The following is a 22579-nucleotide window of genomic DNA, read 5'->3' on the forward strand; positions in this document are numbered from 1 at the left end:
CGGACAGACCTCGGGTTAAGTCGAAATTAAATACGACACGTGTGGTTGGCTTGACATCTAATCTCGTGTCCGATATTTAAAATAATGATAAATAGATGAATGTAATGATGATTTCAGACAAATCATTTTAATTATAGTTCATAATAAAGTAAAGTACTTGTCATAAAAATTTTTAAATATTAATTTTATAAATGATTTTACTATATTATCACTGTTAACAAACATATTACATGTTATGTACTGTATTATCTAACTATAATAAATTAAATAAAGTAATAGCTTTAATAAAGTTTATTACTGTATAGTATACTACAATATATAAAAAATACTGTATTATATTTGTAAATATTTATAGAAATCTTTTAGAAATTGTATATAAAATGAAATTTTTTTTTAAGTTAATTTAAATCATACATTATATTATATGATATGGTGTATAAAATTATATAATTTATATTATATACGATATAATATTGCGATGTCATCACTAACTTCACTAAAATTATTGTAACTTTAACTTAATTTCATGACATTTTCTATTTTTAATTTTACATACAATTTACATAATAGTTGAATTAAAAAAATATTCATAAAATAAGTTTTTATTAATTCAATTATAAAATATTGTTGATTATATGTACATTTAATATTTATTATTATATTTTGATTGCAATGTTTTTTTAAAACGATTAAAAATTGAGTTTATTTGTATAATCAAAGTTAATGAACTTAATGATAATTTAATAAATAAAAATATTCACAAAACATTTTGTTAAAACTCAAAATGTCATCATTTAGTTAAATATTTTCAATGTTTACTCTGATTTACAATGACTGGGATCACACAATCAGGTAAATTGTGTGTTAAGTCAATTATTTGCATAATTTTTAAACAATTAATACATTCAACAAAATATAATAACACTTTTATGAATGAAAAATCATTAATTTTGCATTTACTAAAACATTTTAAATATAAACTATCGTTTGCCATAAGTGCGCAAACAATTAATTTTTGAATACATTGTCTCACATAATGACTGCAAACATAACTTACTGTTATTAAGCATTTCATATGAATTTGGTGTAAATATTTGTTTTAAATTACAGTACAGTATATACAGTGTATAATATAATGTTTAGAAAAAATGTAAATAAAAACAATTTTCTTTGACTGTTATATAATGTATAAGTTTTATGTATAGTTTATTTGCCGTCATCTCATAAATAGCTTTGATAGGTATGTGATGACTATAATGATGTTTATTGCAAATACACGATGAAAGCCATAGGAGAGGTAACTCTCTAATTAAATGCCGGTATTTGTTAAGTATAGTCCAAAAGCTATTCAATGAATCAAACAATTTCGGGCCTATTATAAGGTCAACGAAAATATTTTTTAACAATATATTGAAATTTTTTGCTTAAATTTTATGATTTAATTACAATATATTATTATTATTATTATTATTATTATTATACCGGTATTATAGACTATAGTGTACTACATATTTATAGTTTATTGACCAGTGTTGGCAGTGACAAAATGTTTATTATAAAATTTACTCTATCATACAATGTACTGTATAATACATGACAATTTTGCTATACAAAACAAAAGTTAGCACCACATAGAATCAAAAACATTGATATATGCAAAAATCAACATAATTATAAAAATATAGATTTGATATTTTTTTCTATTTTTTATCTTAATTTATTTTATTTTTAATTTTAGAAAACAACAATTATAAAAATAATGATTTTCTAACAATTTAAAATAAGTTTTTTAACATAGCATATATTAGTTTTTATAAATATATAATACAGTACAATGCAATGCATTGTACATTGTATTATACAAACCAAAAATTCAAAACCTTGTATTTTTTCAACCCTGATATTCATCATTGTTTCAATAGTCTAGTAAATTATTAGTAACAATCAATATATAAATATTTGTATTAAAAATTTTAGTATATTTATTATATATATTATAGTATTATTCATATAATTAAGATTCAAAGTAATGTACTGTAATTGTCATAATTATATTATTTTTATATTATTGGTTATATTGTTTTGTGATAAGTCATGTAGTAATGCAACACATCAGGGTTAAGCAAGGTTTTGGATTTTAGAGGGTGGACCGGGATTTTGGACCGGGGTGAAATTTACAAAATATCGAAAAATCTTGGGGGGGGGTATTGGGTGGGGTAAGATTTTTATTGCATTTTTAAACGGCAATTTTTTTAAAATCCAAAATCAATGGGGGTCAAGAGAAAATACCCTAATATTGCCTTAAATTCCCGAATATTCCCATGTAAATTCGATAAAGTTCCCATAAGTTCCCGTATAAATTCCCAGGAAAATAGGTAAAATTTCCAAAAATATTTAAAAAAAACTTAAAAATTAACAAAAAATAAAATAATATTTTTAAGATTTAAAAATAGTTGATAAAAGCATTAATGATACACTACGAGTTATTTTAATAATTTTTAACAATTAATTTTTTAAATAATACTTAATATTTATAGTTTATAGTTATATATTTTTATTTTTTAAATGTTATTTTTATACAAATACTGACTGAATACTAATTATTTAACTCAATGTGCGTTAAAGTTTTAGTTATATTAATTATAAAATTGAAAATATTTTCAAATTTTTTAGTTAAAATTTTAAAAATTATTAATAAAAACCTTATAATGTAAGTATTTATTGTTTTTTTTAACTTCTTAAACTATCTTAAACTTAAATTTAAATTGTATTATGATTACTCTTTTCAACAAATAGGTAATTTTTTATTTTAATATTTAATTAAAATAATGTTATTTTTTCATGAGTTTTAACGTTATTTTAACTATTTTACTTATTTTTAATCAATAATTAGATTCATATAAATTTTAAAAACATAAAAACATTCATTAAAATTTTTATAAACTTAAAAAAAAATTTCGGCGCCGAAATTTTGGGGTCATTTCTCCTGGTTTTTAAGCGACAATTTTTCCAATTTGGTCAAAAAGTCTGGTAAAATCCCAGTTTCTCGATCTTAGGGGGTATTTTGGTCTTGTTTTATGTTTTCATCAAAGTTTTATTTTAATTATTGTCAATGAATTTATTAATACAATTATATTGCAATTAAATTGAAATAGTTATTTCAATCTAACACTACATTTATGAATCTAATCTACTTTTTCTACTAAAATATAAAATAGTTAAATAAAAATTTGAATTAAAGTAAAACAAATGATTGCTCGCAATGATTGAGTAGAAATAACATAAAGTTAAATGTCATTAAAGTAATAATACTTTAACTATATTTATAAATAATAATTTAATTTTATCTACAATTCATATAATGTATATATTTAATATATATAATACTGAATTTAAATTGTGAATAATTTAAATTTAAACAAACATAGTATTATGAAATTGTAATTATGTTTTTAAATAATTTATTAATTTAATAATAAGTTTACCTAAATTTATTATAATTTAAAAATAATTTTTTAATATTTAAATGTATAATCAATCTTGTAATTTATAACCTAATGTTATAACTACTTTATATCTTATTATGACAATATTTTGTTTTTTATAACTTTAATATATAACTAATTTTGAAGTACTTCTCATTTAAATTATATCTAACAATTATCTATAGATAAAATATATTTATATAAAAAAATTATTTGTTATAATTATATTTTAGGTATAAAGTATTAATTAATTCAATATTTCATAAAATATACATTTGATCGAAAAGTAATCAAAAAATTAAAAAATATTGGTATTAAAAATGAATAACTAATAAATGGTTAACTATTTTATACAATAAATAATTTCCATAACTTTAGACGACAGCAAATATATGATTATTGGTACTAAACATACATTGATAGCAATACATTGCGTCTATTAAATGGCTCCAAATTGGTTCCCATATATAGTTCATATTTACAACACAATGTCATACAACATGACTATACGTTATATTCATGTATTGTATTTATATACAGAGTGTATATACTATATATACACTTGAAATGTAAGCTTTCAATTGTAAAATACTTCAAACAATTTTTATTGAATAGCTTTTCGGTGCCATAAATAGTGACTGATAAGTGATTTGTGGCAATATTTACCTATTTAAACATTATATTATTAAAAGTAGTATTTTATATCAAAAAAAAGATACTACTATTTCCAATAGTTTCGTACAGTATATACATTATAATAATTAAAACAATTATTACATATTTTATATAAGTTTAAATATGAATAGTGTATTATTTATTATAAAATATTTTAAATTTCTAAAAAATATACTATTTTTACTATAATTTTATATATCAAACATTAATTGTTAAATATTCAAATTGAATTACTAGTTTAAAAATATACATTAATTATCTCTCTCTTTCTCTCTAATCATTATTAATAAAAATCTTTGTGAACTTAATTTTAATCTTTGAGTTTAGAAATGTTTAGATTTCAAATTAAAATTGATATCAACTAAACATTTTATCTGTATTAAATTAATAAAAATATATTATTATTTAATTATTAAACTTTATAATAATTTATACTATAGTATAGTCTATATTTAAATAATTTTTTAAAAATATACTACAGTATACACACAAAAGTATATTATTTTTTTTAATTTAAAATATACTTTACCACTAGTTTACTGTACAATACAATAATTACTAGAACTGTATGCTATAAATGAAAAGTTGAACGTAAAGGTAATATGTGAATATAAGACCTGGATACTTTTTGAATATTTAGTAAACCATATTTTCAATATAAAAATGACCAATGGCTAAGTTATAGACAATTTTATACTCAATATATTTATACTTGATCAATTTTTATTTACTTGTATGATTGACCAGATAATTGCACCTCTTTTAATATTTACAAAATATTATAAACATCTAATAATTTAATTTAATCATATTTATTTTTTCAAAACTATTAAAATAAATTAATTGAAATAAATATTAATTTAATAATTACTATTGTTATTTATTATTATCAATAATTATATTTGTTTTCAAACCATTTGTTTATAAGCATTTCAATTAATACTTGTAATTCACTTATACTCAACAATTTATGATATATTACATACATTTATGTATTAAATCCAAAATCTTATCTAAAATAATTTCCCACTCATATTAAATTACATATTTAATCATTTAATTATAAATAAAACAACACTTTGCTATGTTTTAACATTCATTTATTATTTTTATTATTCTCTTTATTATTTTTTTAAATATTATTATTATTAATAATATTGTTTGAAATATTTGAAAATTTCTATTTATGTTAAGATATTTACATCGAAAAACATTGACATTTGAATCAATATTTTAATAAAAGTAAAATACAAAAAAGCATTCATTTATATCATAACTACAATTATATCACACATTCATTAGTTTTTTTAAATAAATTTATAGATTCAAAAAACTATTGTCAAATTGAGGTATAGTTACTAATGAAATAAAAACATAAAATAGTCAATTATAATAAACTGAAACATTGGGTGACTTCTCATATAGATTTGTGTCGATCTTTAATTTTGTTACTTATTTTCAATTGAAATGATAATCATTCACTACATATAAGTATTATTATATAAGGATTGGGATGAATGAAGTGCGGGATTTTGGTGGGAGTGTTGTTGTTATAGTGATACCATTACTGCACAGCAGTTACTAAAATAATGATTTGAGTCAACACATTTAAGATTGCAATTCAACTGATTTGAGGATTTTATATATAAAAGATTTGTATAATTGTGTCAAAATTTATTAATTTAGTTGTTGTTGTAGTTGTTGTTACTATTGTATTATAATTTTATTGTTGCCTTTTGAGCAAATCTGCGACATTTAAACAGTGGGACAGTTGATGAAGTTATGGATTAAGTCATGCTTATGAGATAACAAATCAAAAAAACAATGTAATATTGAGTCTATCAATTTATGACTGGTTTTGAAACAATCAAAATATAGAAAGTTTGTAACAAATGTCAAGCACTGACAATGACATATCAATTGGAAAAAATGATGAAATGTTATATAATTTAGTTTACAATTCACGTGACATCAGTCGGAGGTATTGTAGTGTTTGTCTTTTGGCTTCGAAATATCTTTTTACAAGTGTTTGGCTGAGGACTGGGCATTGGATTAGGACTCCCTGTCATTGGTGTCAATGGTGATAGTGAGTCATTAGCCTCAATCTCTGCAGCCACTAGTGATGTGCTTAATGATGGTGTGGACGGCAAACTTAGTTCATTATTATGTATTTTCCGATAAATATCTTTGTCATAAATGGTGGGACCGTTAGTTGTTCCTAACAAATGTTTGTCACTAATAAATGGCTTCGTCTCGCAATTATTAAGTTGAGTCTCTTTGGATGAGTCGTTAGCACATGTGGTGTGAGTTTGTGTCCGATTGTATGTCACATTTGATGATGCATTTGATGTTAAATCACTAGCACTACAAACAACACTAACAGCAAACTGAACGCTTGCCGTATCTAATGTTGAGGGCTGTAGTATAGGCTGTGGTGTTCGGTTCGGCGTCTTATCGGAAGTCAATCCTTTATATGTCTTACTTAACGGCGATGACTGAGGAGATGCAATCAATTTGGAAAGCGAGGAATGATCTGAATTATATATATTATAAGTTGTGACACTTTTGGCTGTGTTGGTCATCACATCTCCTGTCTGATGGTTAACATTATTCAGTCGTTCCAATTGTTTCCTTTGCATTTCTGCTAACTCTTGTTGATGTCTATTAAAACTGGTCTCCAATTCGGACTCACTTTGGAAACCATTTAATATATTTGATGAAATAGAGTTGTCGTCGATGTACTCTTTCACGGATGTGATGGAAACCACAGGAATAACATTACCTTCCGAATCATATTCATTATTATCGTTATTATCTGATAAATACAAATTTGATGACTCATGTTGTGGTGATCGCGGCTTAAAGTGTAACCTATTAATAGAATTTAAAAATATTAATTTCAATCAAATAATATCTGATAAATGTCTTAACAAACCAATCATTTTGTATTTCATTTAACAATTCCTTAGAGGGAAACCCGTTTGGAATTTTATTTTCGGTGAGTTCTGACCAGAACGGATCAAATGGAGTGAAGGCCCGATCAAAATGTAATCTAATTTATATAAAAAATATTTTATAATTTCAACATTAATTAAAATATGACAAAAACACATACCGTCCCCCTCTACCGAATCTCCGTCGAGTAAAACCAATACAACGAGGCGTTGGTTTGGAAAGTGATGTCAAACAAAAACGATACCTACGATCCCCAGTACCACAATCGCTAGCAGAACTCCAGGGCCAGTCACCAAATTTATCAATAATTGGTGCCACATAACTGCAACCTCTCTTTCTTCTGAAAGCGTATTGACCATCAGGATCTTCTTGTTCTTCCTGATCAGATGGTTGATCAGCAATGGGTGACACACTGCCTGTCTCTTCATCCGAAGTAAATGAAAAGTCATTGCGTTCGACTTCATGTCTAACTGCAGCTGTTTCTGGTCGCCGGCGCTTATATTCTCGTTTACGACGCGGTTGTTCTTCATTCTGGTGATAATTTTTAAATCAATATTCGTTACTAAAATGTTGTACTTAATTAAAAAGCACATACTCTGGGTATTTTTGGTCGACCAACTATTTTATTTTGTAAATTAAATGACAAGTAGGGTGCGGGCCGTATATTCCGCAGTTGAGTCACTTCACTAATAATAGCGCCGTTAAAATCTCCGATTTTATATCTAAACAAATAACAAATATTAATACCAATAAATAAAATCTGAAAATAATTAAATACTAAAAATGTTACCGATTTTCAAAAATATCGACCGAAAACTTCAAATGTTTACTCTTTAAAGATTCCCTATGTTTTACTAATTCTAATAGATTTCTGTAAAAATATTTAAAATTAAATTAAATAAAATATTAAATTATAATAAATAATACATCAATACATACACAGCTCTGCTCAGATCACGTCTTAATTTTAACATCTTTTCATAAGAAGTCTCGTCATTCTTGCGATTCTTTCGAGTTTGCATTTTCTCAGTCCTTCTTCTGAAGGCAACGTATGGATTATTTCCTGTAGAACCGTCTCTTTTCTCACTCTTTACTATTGGAATCAATGGTTGTTGTGTATGGAGTCTCTTGTTTAGCCAGTAATCAAAAACAGCAGTAATCACATCATCATCTTCTTGGAGCAATAGTTTTGCCTCTTTAAGTGACACCACATTCTGACCGCTGCTTTTCTCAAGTCTTTCCATCATTTCTTCAAATTTGAGTGATGTTAGGCCCGTGTCCTGAGGTTGCATACTAAGCCACTGTTCATCTTCAGAATCCATATCATATTCAGGTATGTCCTGCTCTATAGTCAACAGTTGCATATGAATCAGTTGTCGGGAAATCTTATAGTTTGGAGGATAGAGTTCATCGTAATCTTTTTCCGACGCCGTGAACACTTCAGGTGTTGGGATCACGTGTTCGACAGTGTGTCCAAAGGCTTGTTGGGCTGAAATGGCTCGTTGCAGATGGTGTTCCTGTAAGAGTTCAAACATACCATACATTTACATCATTTTCATTCATTATTTATAATAAAAACCACTTATTTATCATCATTTGACACTCAATTGACTGCTTTTAGTAATAAAAATGTAAATAAAATTCAAAAAAATGTCAAATCATGTCATAAGTGGCCAAACGGTCTGTACGACCGAAACGAGTGCTCAAATTGGCGCCGTTTGTTAGGTATGAGCCAATGGCAGCACTGGTAGGCATCCATTGTTATGATACTAACGCATTCCTCCTCCTTTTCCATGCCAGTCGGCATTTGAGGGACTGCCCGATTGATGGCCGAGTACTCCGGAAGGTCGGGCACTTCCTCAGACCTGTAGACAGGCATTGGTTTGGAAGAGTCCAGAGCTCGCGCTCTGAATGACAACTTAGACGTCATGACCACCGAAGTCACCAAACTATCACAACAAACACTATTTGTCCCAATTTAGTTCACTGACGACCCTAAGGGGCCAATTGGTCACCAAATCTATTGGTCGTCGACTTCACATTAATCCATTGTCGCAATTGGGGACCAATTTGGGTGATAATTGAGAAAAGTTTTGCACATTTAAGCAAATGATGTCAAACATGGCGTCCAAACAATACAAACATTGAGTCAATCATTTGCCACAACACTCGTCAATGTGTCACACATTACATACAACTATGACATCTATCGGACTATTATTACAAACATGTATTGCATTCATATTAATAGTAATAGTAATAGTAATACAATAGTAATACAATAGTAATAGTAATAGTAATAGTAATAGTAATAGTAATAGTAATAGTAATAGTAATAGTAATAGTAATAGTAATAGTAATAGTAATAGTAATAGTAATACAGTTTTAGTAATAGTAATACAGTTTTAGTAATAGTAATACAGTTTTAGTAATAGTAATACAGTTTTAGTAATAGTAATACAGTTTTAGTAATAGTAATACAGTTTTAGTAATAGTAATACAGTTTTAGTAATAGTAATACAGTTTTAGTAATAGTAATACAGTTTTAGTAATAGTAATACAGTTTTAGTAATAGTAATACAGTTTTAGTAATAGTAATACAGTTTTAGTAATAGTAATACAGTTTTAGTAATAGTAATACAGTTTTAGTAATAGTAATACAGTTTTAGTAATAGTAATACAGTTTTAGTAATAGTAATACAGTTTTAGTAATAGTAATACAGTTTTAGTAATAGTAATACAGTTTTAGTAATAGTAATACAGTTTTTCATTATACGTGTCATTCAAGTGATTCTATCATTAATATGATATAAATATAGACTAAATATTCTAATGATTTAAACATTTTATAGAATTGCATCAAATTTGATGTTTTCACATGTATTTAATGTATAATTAATAATATATTGAATTGAATAGTATATAATGTATAATAATTTGTTAGTAACTTTACAATGTATCAAAAAACTAAAAATAGGAATTTTATTGTTTCATCAAAAAGTTTAGAAAATATATTTTAAATTATAATACTGTATATAATATTAATATAACATTATTTTAAGTAATGATTATAATAATAGTTAAGTCAAAATGTTTTATCACAATTAATCTAATATTATTAATATATAAATTATTCTTAATTTCATGTAAATTAAATTTATAATGTTTTATAAAAAAGCGTTAATGCAGTAATATGTTTAATAAAAATATATTACGATTTTTATTTTAAAGATTTTATTATCATAATTAAAATATATATTCTGTATGTACTGTTGATTATGTTATTTAAAACAATATTTTTATATTTAAATATTATGCTTTCATTATGACTTTCTCTAATATAAACTACAATTTAACACACAATTTAACAAAACATCGATTCTTGTATAATACAGATATCATTATAATTACTGTTTATTAGAAATTTTTGATATATTTATATAATTTTATATTATAGTATATATTTCAGGTTTGCATTCTGGGGAGTAAAGAGGCTATTATTAAATATTTTTTTAAATATTCAATTATAAACCTTTTAATAATACACTTTACTTAATTTTTAGATATTATTCGTTAAAATTGTAAAGAACAATATAAATAAAATATATTATAAAAATTAATTTATAGAATTATTAATTTAAAAGAATAAATTGAATCAATTATTATATAATAATATTGTCAGATGATACACATGAATGCAATAAAAAATTTGGTTATATTTTTTTAATCATCTTATTTAAGCAAATATAAAATTATAAATTAATTTTGTTTCTAAATTTCTGCTTTAAAATTCATATAAAAGTCGATTTAATTATATTCTATTATTATATTATAAATACATGTAGTTATAAAAATTAGCAAACTTTGTGGTCTCTATAACTGTTATTTTTTTATTTATAATTATTTTATTATATTTATATTTAATTTCAATTTATTATATAGTAATTTAAAATTAAATTTTCAATAATGCAAGTTTATTGTAGCCCAGTTTATTATAAATTACAAGTGATAATTAAATTTTATAAAATCCAAAATATATTAAATATAAAATAATTAAGTTTTAACTTTATTATTTGATTTTTAAATATTGAAAGTTAGATAAAAGCTAAATTTTTTTAATTTATAAAAAAAATAATATTTATACCAAAAACAATTTAAAAATAAACATATATTTTGCACATTTATTTGAATTCATTTTTATTTAAATTGATTCAATAGATATTTATATATATTCATAACTTTAATTGGATGTAATACTAATGTACTAATACTAACCATAACCGTAAAAGTATTAAATTAAAAAAATAAGCATGTTCATTTTAATCGGGTTTATTTCAATTTTACAAACAAAACTAATTAAGATATAATATGAAACTGTTGTTTTGATTTTTGAAGTTTCCATAATTAATAAAAATAAAATTTAATATTTAGTATTAATAGAATTAATTAATTAAATTATTATATCTAATTATTTATACATATCAATATTATACTACTGTATTAAAATGTTTATAATTGTATCATTAATGTCAAGTGGCAATCAATTTACTGATAATAAAATCTTTCGATAACATAAATTTGATTCATACATATGTGTTGATTAGATAATTACCGGTAAGTATTTTAATAATCAATTTGTAAACACAGTTCCCATAGTAATAGATTATTTTGTTATATTTTGTTTATATTTATTTGACAGATGAAAACCAGCAAACTTTTTAATTGTAATTTTAATTAGTTTTATTGATAGAAAAATGCATTAACAAAAATCAATCCAATTCTTATATGCAAAAAAAAATCAAATTGTAAATTCACTTTTAATTGTAATTTAATAATCTATATACAGAATATTAATTTTGCAAATCAATCAATTTTAAGTACGATCTTAAATATCAATAAATGTAAATCATTGCAAATTTAATATCATAATTATCATACAGTATTAGTTACGGTAATCATTTATTTTAAAATTGATAAAAATTATCAATAACATATATATCATGTTTATTTCTAATATTAAATAAAATAGTTATTTATCATCCAATTTTTATTACTTAAATAATTAAATAGATTTAAACACTTTATTGACATAATTTTGATGAAATTAAATGTCTATAATATCTATTGTATAGTAATTATCAAATGAATAAAACATAATAATAATAGCTTATAAATTGACATATTATTATTATAATTATATTTTCAATTATTAACAGATCAATGGATAAAAGTGAGATTATCTTTAAATTGAGATTATTTAACACAAAATATTACTGTCGACTAACTATCATATGTTTAGAGCAACAAAAATCTATAAAATAATTGTCAAATGTATTGCTTTAAAACTTAGGTCGCGGGTGTTCGTAGGTGTTGTGGTCAATCTCAGACCAAAACTATTAAATAAAACAAACTTATCATTAGTATTGTCAACAGATTAAGTGGTCACTCATGATATATGTCATGCCTTATACTGTTTCTTGTCGTACGCCTGCCACGGCTCGGGATTCGTCTTACGGTTCCAGCTGTCGATCAAACAAATCAAATCGTCGTTAAAATAATGTTAACAACATTTCAAATCAAAAATCTTACGTAACGTCTGGGTTCCTGAAGGCCAGTCTTCCGATGTAATAACCGGCCCAAACACCACCCGCGCCCACAAAGAATAACAATGGAATCAGCTGTTCATCAAATTATCACAATTAGCACAACTGTGTGACAAATATCAAACTTCATATCAAAGGTCATTTCAATCACATACCGACGGATTCTTGCGAAGACCAGTCATCGATAGACTTGGCATTGACTTCATCTTCACTTTCAAATACTGCTTTTCAATGGACTGATTGTACGGTAAAATCAATTCAAGTGATCAATGATTTCAATTGAATGGCCGACTCTTGCGCTGAGCTATAGATGACTGCAAATGATATTCAATACTTAATTCATGCAATACTTACTATACTTAACATACAAACCAATGATTGAAACGCAAAAACATTACAATGTATTGAAAAATATAATGCGATTGTTATGACACCTATCGTTAAGTACTAAATAATAACAACATTTATGCATACAATTAGTCCTATTGTTTGTCAATATAGAGCACTACTATTGTCGACAATACTAAACAAATACAGTGCAGACCAGTGGCCACACAATGTGTCTAATCGTAGAAATATTATTACAAATGTAAGTATTATTCACTCAATAGATGTCAATAGTATTGTGTATTTGTTTGCAAACAAATTAAGTGTTTGTTTTGAATACGAGTTTATTTGTTGTCAAAAAAGTTATGATAAGTCTTATTAAATGAACAATTGGTTAGAAAATTGATTCATAAAATCAATTACTTGTTTGTGATGTTATGCTAAACAAGTCGTAACTGTTTGACTAATATATCCGGACATCGATCGGGAAAAGTTGACCGAAAGACAAGAACCAAAGCAATGGCATTGTTTACATCAGACTGGAATCCATTGGGAAAAGATATTTATTACCGAAAGTTTGAATTGAATCCAATGCTTTGGTCACATGAAGTCAACCTCAAAGACTTTTTCATTACTGGCGCATCATTTGGCGGACCAATTGGTCGGTTTGGTCACTAAACTGATGACAATTTAATGGATTTAAAGTTTTATTTTTTCTAATTTGTTAGCATTGGTCGAGAAGAAGAATTGGAACCGTTTGCAGACCACTAATGGCACGAATACTGTTAAGTCAAATGTTAACAGTATTTTCATTTTTTCGTCTTTTGGTACACTCTTATCGACTATCAAATGGACGGCCAATACGTTAGCATTGATCGAGTGGTCCAATCGTGAAGATTTGTTGTGCATTCAAGATGACGGTATAGTTTTGGTTTATGACATCTTTGGTAATCTACAAAATACATTTACTTTGGATCAAGAGATACGCGACACTAAGATATTAGAGTGCAAAACATTTCATGGCATTCACGGCACCGGTATTGCCGTTTTGACCACTTCTTATAGGTTTTTTGTTCTGAATAATATAAATGAGCCGAAAATAAGACGTTTGGCTGAAGTTCCTGGTCTTGCAAAGAGTCCTTCGAGTTGGGCAGTGATTGCATCAAACGGTGAGACCATTGTATTGGTAGCCAAAGATAATGATTTATATTCACTGAATGCCAACGACCAGAGTTGTCAGCCTATGAATACTCCATTTAGTTCACCATTTAATGAGATCACCGAAATGAGTATCTCATTTGATTCAACACATGTCGCTCTTTTGACCGATACTGGCATTCTTTGGATGGGATGGATTGACACGAATTTACATAATTACTGTGAATTTGAAACAAAGACAAAAACAAAACCACAACAACTCTTGTGGTGCGCAAACTCAGCAGTTGTCGGTCTTTGGAAAAATATTTTGTTAGTAGTCGGACCCGATAAAGATTGGCTTAATTATGTCATCGATCAACCGGTACATATGGTACAAGAAATTGATGGCATTCGCATTGTTGCCAACGATATACACGAAATGTTTCAAAGAGTTAGTCCAGTAGTGGTCGATATATTTGGTATCGGCTCAATAGCTGCCGGCGCTCTATTGCTTGAAGCAAATAAGGAGTTTCAACGGCACAGTCATAAAGCCGATGAATATATACGAATGATATACGAGAGAAACGAAATGGAAAAATCAGTCGAACAATGCATTGAAGCGGCCGGTCATGAGTATGGGATCAGCACTCAGAAGATGTTATTAAGAGCCGCTTCTTTTGGAAAATGTTTTGTACCGAAAATAAATACACAAAACTTCGTACAAATGTGTCAAACATTAAGAATATTGAATGCCATAAGACATCACACAATAGGAATTCCGTTGACTTATACCCAATTGGAAATGTTAACAATGGAAACACTAATCGATCGATTAATACTTAGACGCAATTTTTGTTTAGCACTTCGTATTGCTTCGTATCTGAAATTACCCGATGAGAGGGGCGCCGCCCGAGTACTCGGCAATTGGGCTCTTCTTAAAGTTAAGCAAACATTCTTAGATGACGAGCGCATTGCGCGCGACATTTCCAATAAACTGGGTTATAGTTCGGGTATCTCTTATTCCGATATCGCTAACAAAGCTATTGAATTTGGCCGAACCCAACTGGCCATCAAGTTGCTTGATCACGAGTTAAGGGCCAGTCAACAGGTGCCACTCCTTTTGAAGCTCAAACAACATCGTTTGGCTTTAAAGCGAGCCATAGAAAGTGGTGACACTAATCTAATTCATACGGTTATCATACGTTTACGGGAAGTACTTCCGGCCGGTGAGTTCTTGATGACAATCAGAGATTATCCAATTGCTTATTCGTTATTTAAAAAGGTATTTATTTGTTTGTTATAAAATTATAAAAATTTATTCATTTTTTTAACGAACTGAACCAGTATTGTAATGAAGCGGAACCCGAAAAGTTGACTGATCTGTACTATCAAGAAGACGACTTTGTCTCTGAAGCCAACTCTTATTTATTTAGGAGTTTAAAAGCTTGTTCTTTGACTCAACAACAGAGTTGTCTTCAGTCTGCTCTCGATTCATACAAAAAGTCTAAAAATGATTTTAATTCATCGATTATTGACGAAAATATACGTCTTATTAAATATCAAATTAAACTGAAGGATAAATTTCAGAAAAATTATATTAATTTGTCGTTACATCAAACTATGAGACAACTCATTGTAGACAAAGAATATAAATTAAGCGAAGAGTTGAAGAAAGAGTTCAAAGTTGGCGATCGCAGGTATTGGTGGCTCAAAGTGACTGTTTTGGCTGAAATGGGCGAATGGCTTGAATTGGAAAAATTTAGCAAAATTAAGAAATCTCCCATTGGTTATGAAGTAATTCATATCAATTACTTATTATTTTAATATTTATATTACCTTTTAGTTATAATACCATTATTTTTTTATATTACTGGTTCTAACAATAATGTTAATATTAATGACATTGCATTTAGCCATTTGTTGACATTTGTCTCGATCACCACAACCGATATGAAGCACAAAAATATTTGCTCAAAATTAATGAAGAAAATAGAGTCAAATATTATGTCAGATGCGGGTATTAATTACTAATTTATCAATAATTACTATTTTATACCTATTTTGCAGATTTTAATAACATTTTTTATTTTCTTTCAATGAAATAAGTCTCTTAGAAGATGCGGCTAAGTTTGCCTTTGAAGCCAAAGATATAGAGGCGTTAGACTATGTGTTGAGCAAATGTGGACCAACTAACCGAATGTTAGCCGATAAGATCATCACTTTGAAGAGTCAAATCATAGCTAAATAAAAGCAAATTATAGTCATTTTATGATCAAAATATGTTATTTATTCAATTTATGTTTTAATATTTTTATAATTATATATATATATATATATATATATATTATATCAAATATAGATTTATAATAATGTTTAAAACAAATTACATAATAAAAAACTCAGCAAAAAAATTAATTTAATTTGAACTGAGAATTAATTGCTTTTGCATTAAAAGTAAATAAAAATAGAGTATATATGACTTAGAGTTAGATTATTAGTAATTAATAATAATTATTATAACGCAACAAAATTATTCGTTAGTTTTTAAAACTATTGAATAAAACTCGAGTTAAAAATCAAAATAACTAAATATGAACCAACATATGGTCTGAACGTGAAAATAACGAAAATATCTTAATATCATATCATATATATTGTATTTTTGAATGCAATCGTCATTAGCGTTGCATTTATCTAATTATGAAGAATCGCATTTAATGGTAGATTGTTTGGACAATCACATGGTTCGGGTGATCTTTCTTCAGATGTTTGCAAAAATAAATTCAATTTGCAGTTAGACTTATCACTGATAATATTAGCTAAATCTATAGTTTGTGTGACTTTAGGCTCAGTCGAAGCATTGACTCCGGTATCCATCGATTGTATCGAGTTTTGCAGCGAACAAGAGATCACCCGTTGGTTCTCACAGTTGTCTCTTTTAATGAGAAGCGGACTGTTATTGCGTTTAAATGTGTGTCCCTTTTGGCCATCGATAGACATTTTCTCAGAGTTAGTATTGTTTTGCTTCAATACTTTAATATTAGAGAAAACCTTAAGTGCTTTAATATTACTCCAATTAAATAATTTTGAAAAACCGGATTCATTGCTGTTGTGGACATTCAATGTCTCATTTGTTTTCTTCAAATGATATGACTGTCCATTATTTGAATCATAATTACAGAGTTTGGGAACTGTAGTAAAACCGACAGCATTCTGTACGTAAGGAATGGGAGGCACAGTATTAGCCACTCGTCGGCTGACATTTCTCTGGTTATCATTTGTTGTTCGGTTCAAGAGATCGTTTGTCAAAAGAGCATTGTTTTCGACATTACTATTGTTGTCGTTAAATGTGTCCGAAAACACTGAATCGGTATTTGAAGCATTCACTTGAAATTTAAATCCCTGTCCCAACAGAACTGATGTATTATCATCTGATGATTGTAACATAAGGTTCCTTTCAAGACAAGGATTCCTTCCTTGATGTGGTTGTAATGGAAACGTCAGCTTTGGCTGATTCTTGAAGGCGTTTGCAGCCGATATTACATTCTTCTCGAAATCCATCAAAGGAGTCGATGAGTCTTCAGTTGTATTAATGTTATTATAATTATTAACATTTGAATTATTATTATTATTATTATTATTACTATGATATGGATAATTAAGTTTATTGGTTAGAAAGTTGTTTTGAAATTCATTTCTAATTATCTTATTATCGCAATAATCTAAGGGAACGGTAGCAGCCGTTAGGTTATGAAAGCCTGTGGTTCGCAAAAAATTCTTCTGATTATTATTATTATTATTGTTGTTATTATTGGCTAAAGAGACGCTTTGATTGGGCATCGAATATATACAGTTAGCAATTGTTCCACATTTATACCGTTCCCAAAGTGTGGGCAACTCATGGAGTCGTTCAACAACACAGAGAGCTGTAAGCCGGGCGTCGGCGTCGTGATCCCAACAATCTTCAATTGTCTCTTTAAGGGACCGAATAGCAGGGTTACTGTCTTTCCAAATGTCAGGAAACAGTGGTCGAGCCTTATGTCTGGTCACCATAACCTGCATTTGTTCAAAAGTCGGGTCCAAACCTAACTCCTTTTCGAAGGGCTGTTTATATGGCGGCACTTCAATGCCCTGATACAAGTCGGAGCAACGACTGGCCACTTCCCACAACACCAGTCCCAGAGAGTATACATCGGACTGCTTGAGAGCAGACTCGCATTCGCGTAGATTAATGGCACCGATCAGAATTTCGGGTGCCATATATCGCAAGGTTCCCACTGCGTGGAGTGGTGTCCGCTGTGTATCTAATCTCTTGTTTGATGAACAATATTGTGAACCAGATGTTGGGATCGCAAACTGAAAGTCACTTATCATACAAGATTTATCTTCATTCACTAAAATATTTCTGGAGGTCAGGTCCCGGTGCGCAACACACGGTTTACGGTCACCTTCTTTAGTGACTTCGGTGTGCAAATAGGCTAACCCTTGTGTTATAGTTTGAGACATCTTACATAAAGTGGTCCAATCAATGGTTTGTCTTTTCAAACAGTCTTGAAGACTGCCTAACGCTGCGTAACTAATCGCCAATTGATATTCATATCGGCCGTCGACGAGCATCATCTCCCGAAAGGCCATCAATCGCGACAATGATGGACACAAATCCATGAAAGACAATAAATAAATGTCTTTTTCATTGAAGGCGTATTGTCTGTATTGATGTCTGAACTTCTTGAGGGCCACTGTCTGTCCATTGAGTGACGCCCTCCACACACAGCCATACTTTCCGCGACCTATTTCTTCGATGAGATGAAGGTTTTCATAATCGTCGCAAAGTTGAGAAGTGTTGTCTTGAGTGGACATCTCTGGCAATGCATTGCCTGTCATTGTATGGCAATGAGTGGTAAAGTATGTAATGTATGGCACAGTCTATGCCAACCAAAGTCTATATACAGTATGTGTTGTCTCTGTTGTCATACGTATAGCCACTCAATAATCTACACAAACCTTATTATATTAATGTATGTCTGCATTCATGTCTGGCGTTATAACACATATATTCCTCAATTCACTTATTCCCGACACTTATAAACTATTAAATAATATCATTCAATATTAATATTTTACTTAAAAAATATATTGATTATAATAGAATAGACCATGGTAAATACTATTATCATGATAAATCATAGATTACCATGCTAATTTAAACTAAATTATATATTCAATTATTGGTTTCGGGACTATAAATGTGTTTGTAATACTCAGACAGTAGTATCACGTGATGTCTGTATTTTCTGTTTATTTTGTTGTCTGTATTTTCTAGACTCAGACAGTTATGTTGAGTGCAATCACAACGACATCTACAATGTATAGCAATACTACTCAACAACACTATCGATGTGTTGCGCAATCATTACTTAATGTATTAGCAATGGTTTGCAGTGTTTTTAGCACTAAATCCAATGCTTTTGGTTTACAGACACTAATAATAATTGTGACGCAAAGTACAGACATTCGACCCCTTATTATTGTATGCAATAAATTAGAGGTACAAACCATAAACCGTTAACCGAAATAACACAAAACCAATACAGTTTCGGTTTGGATCTTCATTTTAGGTATCAGTTTTCCATTAATACTATTATATATATGACTATATCATCACAGATTCATATTTTCAAATTACTACAGTATTATAACAAATAATAATAATTTCAATTTCAATGCTTTATAACAATAACAATAATATTGTATTATTATTAAACAATTATTAAAAATCTGTTCATTTAGTCTATTATTAACTACAATGTTATAAACTTTGGGTTTCGGTTCGGTTTTTTGATAATGTATTCAGTTATGAGATCTACTAAAATAATATAATGATTGGTTGACTCTGAGGTTGTCTTATATTATAATAATTATAATAATTATTACAACTATTTGTATTTGTATTACATTTTTTCATCAACTCTTTTATTCAGTACTTAAATGTGTGTAACAAATGAAATCAAATTTGAATCAAATGTTAATTAATATTAAATTAATGTCAGTTTTTTCCTTTGATTTTCATTTATTACATATTTGTCTATAATATATGTGTTGTCTGTTGTCAAGACAGTAGTGACAGTATGTGTGTCTGTCTGGCAGTCTTTCTCCTCCCTGTGCGCCCCATATGAGTACATTTACATAGTAATAGATAGACACGTTATGGATGACCCTGTTTGAAATGTTTGAAATGTTTTTCAATAGTAGGCACACTATCTATCTATAAATGCAATTAAATATATATATATATATATATATACAGTATATTGTATGTCTGTCTCACATCCCATGTCTGTACAAACAATAACATCAATAAAAAATGTGAGACAAACACACAAACAAACAAAATTGCTTTTTATGTAATAGTATGGAAAGTATAGACAGTATAGACATAGACAGTACATCTCGTTAATGATAAAAATCAAACTAACGATCAATAAAATGGGTGTTTATATGTATATTAATTGCTAATTATAGCCTTTGCTATAAAAGTGGTAGTTTTATAATTATTCAATATATTTATCATTACCTTTATTGATATAAATTTATTTTAATTTATAGTATATGTCATAAATTGAGATATTATAAATTACTGTATTATAAAAAATCAGTCAAAATATATTGTTTTTATTAATGTTTTTATTAATTATAACTTGAATTACTAGACGTATACTCTTATTAGTTATCTATTGATATTTTCTCTAAAAGAATATAAATTATATATTTCTAATAATTTATATAATAATTAAATTAATTAAATTTTAAAAATAAATTTCAATAATAGTATCCAATTTTCTAATGAATTTATTTTGAATAATCTAAATTTAATCACTGATTGTGTAATCCATTTAACGTATTTCCCAATTAAATGATATATTGTTAACTTTTTCTAATTCATTTATTTAATTAAGTTTTATAGTTAAGTATTTTTTATTATATAACTTTTAATAGATTAACAAATATTAAAATTTAGACTATATTTTACATTAAAATATTATAAACTATTTATTCAGTAAACTTCTATAAATTTATATCAATTATAATTAATTGCTGAAAGTATAACATCACTGACCACTTGTACAGCTTTTTAGCGGCAGTTTGTAATTAAAGACTGATCTGAATTACAATTTTATTTATCTATTGTTTATGGTATAATCAATTTACAGATTAAATTAGAAATAATACTAAAATATATATTCTTATAATTTATATATTTATTTTAATGTAATTATATTTTTTGATAACAATAATGAAATGCTAACTTTCTTATAAATATAAGTTTTATACAGTAGTTATTTATATATAATAAATAGTTGTGTTTAATTAGTGATACACCTTTATTTACGTCATTTTAAACTATTTTTTTAATTATATAATTGTTTAGTTAGACGAATCTATATTTTTGTTGCCTAACCGGCAAACTTTTAAGACACCTGTCCACGAACTGCGGCACAATTAATACCATTGATAGCGCTATTTCGTCCTCTATTGTCATCAGAAGGTACGGCGAGAGAGATAATCAAAAAGAGACAAACTTAACGATTAATAGTCGCTTTTCAGACAAAGCATTGAATCATGTTTTTAATTTTTGAAGTTAAATATCTAATTATTAAACTAAATAAATATCATATATGAATCTCTCTATCTCTCTCTCTCTCTCTCTCTCTCTCTCTCTCTCTCTCTCTCTCTCTCTCTCTCTYTCTCTCTCTCTCTCTCTCTCTAAAAAACTAGTCATTTTCTATAGAGAGTAATTGTCTCTTTTTGATTATCTCTCTCGCCGTACCTTCTGATGATAATAGAGCTATCAATGGTATTAATTGTGCCGCAGTTCGTGGACAGGTGTCTTAAAAGTTTGCCGGTTAGGCAACAAAAATATAGAAGAAATTGTAATCATTAGAAAAATTTTATATAATAAACTATTTTATTATAAATTTTAATAATATTATAGTGTCATAATATAATACTTTTTAATGTAATATAATATGATTTTTAATTAATGACAAATACTGTGTCATTTATAATCTTACATATGTTATGTTTTTTAACAACAATTGTTGCGATCAGACTTATTATAGTTTTGGATGCAAACAAATTAACATTATGTTTGTCTCTTTTAATTGTTATAAAAAAATACTAAAAATTAATACATAAACATATTTTTTAATTTTTTTCGCTCATTTTGTATATATTTGATTTTATACAGTATTATAATTGTGATATAGTTGCCGATGCTTTTGCATATACAGTACATTATTATTAGTATAATTAGTAACCAAAATAATAAACTAATGATGAACTTTGAACAATTGTTTATTTTAATATTTTAAATAATTATTAATTTTGTTTAATTGT

At 27.2% G+C, this 22579-nt stretch overlaps 4 protein-coding genes across 4 annotated transcripts; 1 reads left to right on the forward strand and 3 right to left on the reverse strand.

Moving 5' to 3' along the window:
• Positions 1-5453: 5453 nt before the first annotated feature.
• Positions 5454-9304, reverse strand: LOC128960616 (enhancer of polycomb homolog 1-like). Its single transcript, XM_054306738.1, has 7 exons — positions 8890-9304; positions 8055-8632; positions 7906-7986; positions 7711-7837; positions 7276-7646; positions 7096-7212; positions 5454-7031 (listed from the first exon to the last, which is right to left on the reverse strand). The coding sequence occupies exons 1-7, from the start codon at positions 9043-9045 to the stop codon at positions 6122-6124; spliced, it is 2340 nt and encodes a 779-aa protein (XP_054162713.1). The 5' UTR covers positions 9046-9304; the 3' UTR covers positions 5454-6121.
• Positions 9305-12235: 2931 nt separating this feature from the next.
• Positions 12236-13102, reverse strand: LOC128959814 (cytochrome c oxidase subunit NDUFA4-like). Its single transcript, XM_054305830.1, has 4 exons — positions 12874-13102; positions 12705-12793; positions 12580-12637; positions 12236-12508 (listed from the first exon to the last, which is right to left on the reverse strand). Exons 1-4 carry the CDS (start codon positions 12922-12924, stop codon positions 12455-12457), a joined length of 252 nt encoding a protein of 83 aa, XP_054161805.1. The 5' UTR covers positions 12925-13102; the 3' UTR covers positions 12236-12454.
• A 244-nt stretch (positions 13103-13346) lies between these two features.
• LOC128960214 (vacuolar protein sorting-associated protein 16 homolog) lies at positions 13347-16430 on the forward strand. The gene is made up of 5 exons (XM_054306286.1): positions 13347-13706; positions 13774-15464; positions 15527-15976; positions 16096-16199; positions 16289-16430. Exons 1-5 carry the CDS (start codon positions 13565-13567, stop codon positions 16428-16430), a joined length of 2529 nt encoding a protein of 842 aa, XP_054162261.1. The 5' UTR covers positions 13347-13564.
• A 271-nt stretch (positions 16431-16701) lies between these two features.
• On the reverse strand, positions 16702-19164 carry LOC128960624 (putative uncharacterized protein DDB_G0282133). Its single transcript, XM_054306749.1, has one exon. It carries the CDS (start codon positions 19064-19066, stop codon positions 16877-16879), a length of 2190 nt encoding a protein of 729 aa, XP_054162724.1. The 5' UTR covers positions 19067-19164; the 3' UTR covers positions 16702-16876.
• Between the last annotated feature and the right edge of the window lie 3415 nt (positions 19165-22579).

Source organism: Oppia nitens, unplaced genomic scaffold (assembly GCF_028296485.1).
Source record: "Oppia nitens isolate AA-2021 unplaced genomic scaffold, nextdenovo-longstitch-racon4-pilon3 scaffold4_pilon_pilon_pilon, whole genome shotgun sequence".
NCBI classification, from domain to species: domain Eukaryota; kingdom Metazoa; phylum Arthropoda; class Arachnida; order Sarcoptiformes; family Oppiidae; genus Oppia; species Oppia nitens.